Source organism: Neltuma alba, unplaced genomic scaffold (genome assembly GCF_004799145.2).
Source record: "Neltuma alba isolate B1F8T4 unplaced genomic scaffold, ASM479914v2 tig00011299_pilon, whole genome shotgun sequence".
Taxonomy (NCBI): Eukaryota; Viridiplantae; Streptophyta; class Magnoliopsida; order Fabales; family Fabaceae; genus Neltuma; species Neltuma alba.
The window spans coordinates 227,193-228,859 of NW_021636008.1; the positions used below are offsets into that span (position 1 = coordinate 227,193).

The 1,667-nt window shown below is 42.3% G+C and overlaps 1 protein-coding gene across 1 annotated transcript; it reads left to right on the forward strand.

The window, feature by feature from the left end:
• The first annotated feature begins 522 nt into the window (after positions 1 to 522).
• Positions 523 to 1,215, forward strand: LOC114711581 (uncharacterized). Its single transcript, XM_028895997.1, has one exon. The coding sequence runs from the start codon at positions 523 to 525 to the stop codon at positions 1,213 to 1,215; it is 693 nt and encodes a 230-aa protein (XP_028751830.1).
• Positions 1,216 to 1,667: the final 452 nt, after the last annotated feature.

Consider the following 1,667-nt stretch of genomic DNA (forward strand, 5'->3'; position numbering starts at 1 on the left):
AAGAGAGAGGAGGAAGAGTTTCAGAGTCATAGCTTGAGGGGCACAAATGTCTTTTCCTTTCTTAAATTAATTTTAGTTTGCTCCTTTGGTTTTACAGTAACATTTCAAAATTTTTTGGGAGGCTGTTTGAAATAAATTATTAGCTGCTGTCCCTAATTGAAATTTTCCCTTAAAAATAAGAAGAGTTACAGGTTACCCCAATACATCCATCCTTAATAGCTAAGTTGACTATTGGATAAAAATAGAAAAGTCGCTAAATTATTTTAAACTATTTATATTTATTATTTTTTAAAATTTTAATTGATATATAATCTAATAATTCATATAAACATTTATGTAACATATGATATAATCAAGTAATTTAGTAATTTCACCACTCGCATTGTTTCTCTGGTTCCTGGAAATAGCAGACGGTGAAGGAAAAGTTGAGTTGAGCCCGACGACAGAGGAGGAGGCGAACGTGTTGGAAAGAAGCAAGAAAAGGTGCAAACAGGGGAGGGAATCTGCTTTAATGACCGTGCCATGGCTCCCTGGATGGATGACTGGATGGTAGAGGACCCTATTAGGTTGGAAGGCAACAAGACAGGGGACAACAAGCGTAGATCCTACCAAGAAGCTATTTCAAATGACAGCAACACGGATACCCAGGGGTTGGAAGAGGAAGATGGTTGGTGGTACGGCAAAGGATGGAAGTTGAGGATTAAAGTGGAGCAAATGGTGAAGGGGCCGAATATAGTGCTGCTTCCAGAATTCAAGAGAAGACTAGCTAAACGTCAGAGGAGGTCATTGATCGTCACAGTCTTCGAACGAATGGTCAGGGAAGACATCCTAGACAAGAAGGTGAATCAACTATGGGGGGAAGCAGAAACCATTGACATAGGTTCGGGTTTCTTCATGGTCAACTATAAACGGACAGAATCTTATGACTTAGCCTTGACTGGGGGACCATGGTTGATTTTCGACCACTATATCAATGTCCAATCATGGAAGGAGGATTTTGATCCAAATGAGGAGGTGGTGACTAAAATAGCCAGACGGGTTGGGGTAGCTAAGCTACCATTGAACTACTACGACATAGGTATTCTGCATGTAGTGGGAAGTCAGATTGGCCCGGTACTGAAAATAGATAATACAACGCTGCGAAAAACCAAAGGTTGGTTTGCAAGAATGTGCATCCACCTGGACCTTCAAAACCTCTCCTCCCATGTGTCCTGATCAATAGGAAGGAGAAGAAGATAGAATACGAGGGTCCCCATGCGATATGTTTTCGGTGTGCCAAGTATGGGCATGACTCAGATCACTGCAGTGGAAATAACAAGACAACTCTACATGAAGGTAGGAGAAGGAATCACGAGTAGATAGAAGAAACAGAGGAGGATGGTGGATACAGCAAGGAGAATGGCGAGGCTTACGGTACAGCATCACCAGTGTACGGCAGATGGATGGTGGTACAAAGGCCATGGAAGGGACGAAGGCCATTAGGACAAGAAGGGCAAGGAAGAGATCCCTGTCGAAATTTGCATGAGTCATTAACGCAGGGTCAGGGATCAGGATTTGTCACGCTTGATATGACCGTTAGCGAAGATTTGGCGGAACCAACCACAATGGATGCTGACATACCACTTAATTTTCATGATCCCTTTAAATATGCATCATCTGGGCTGCTA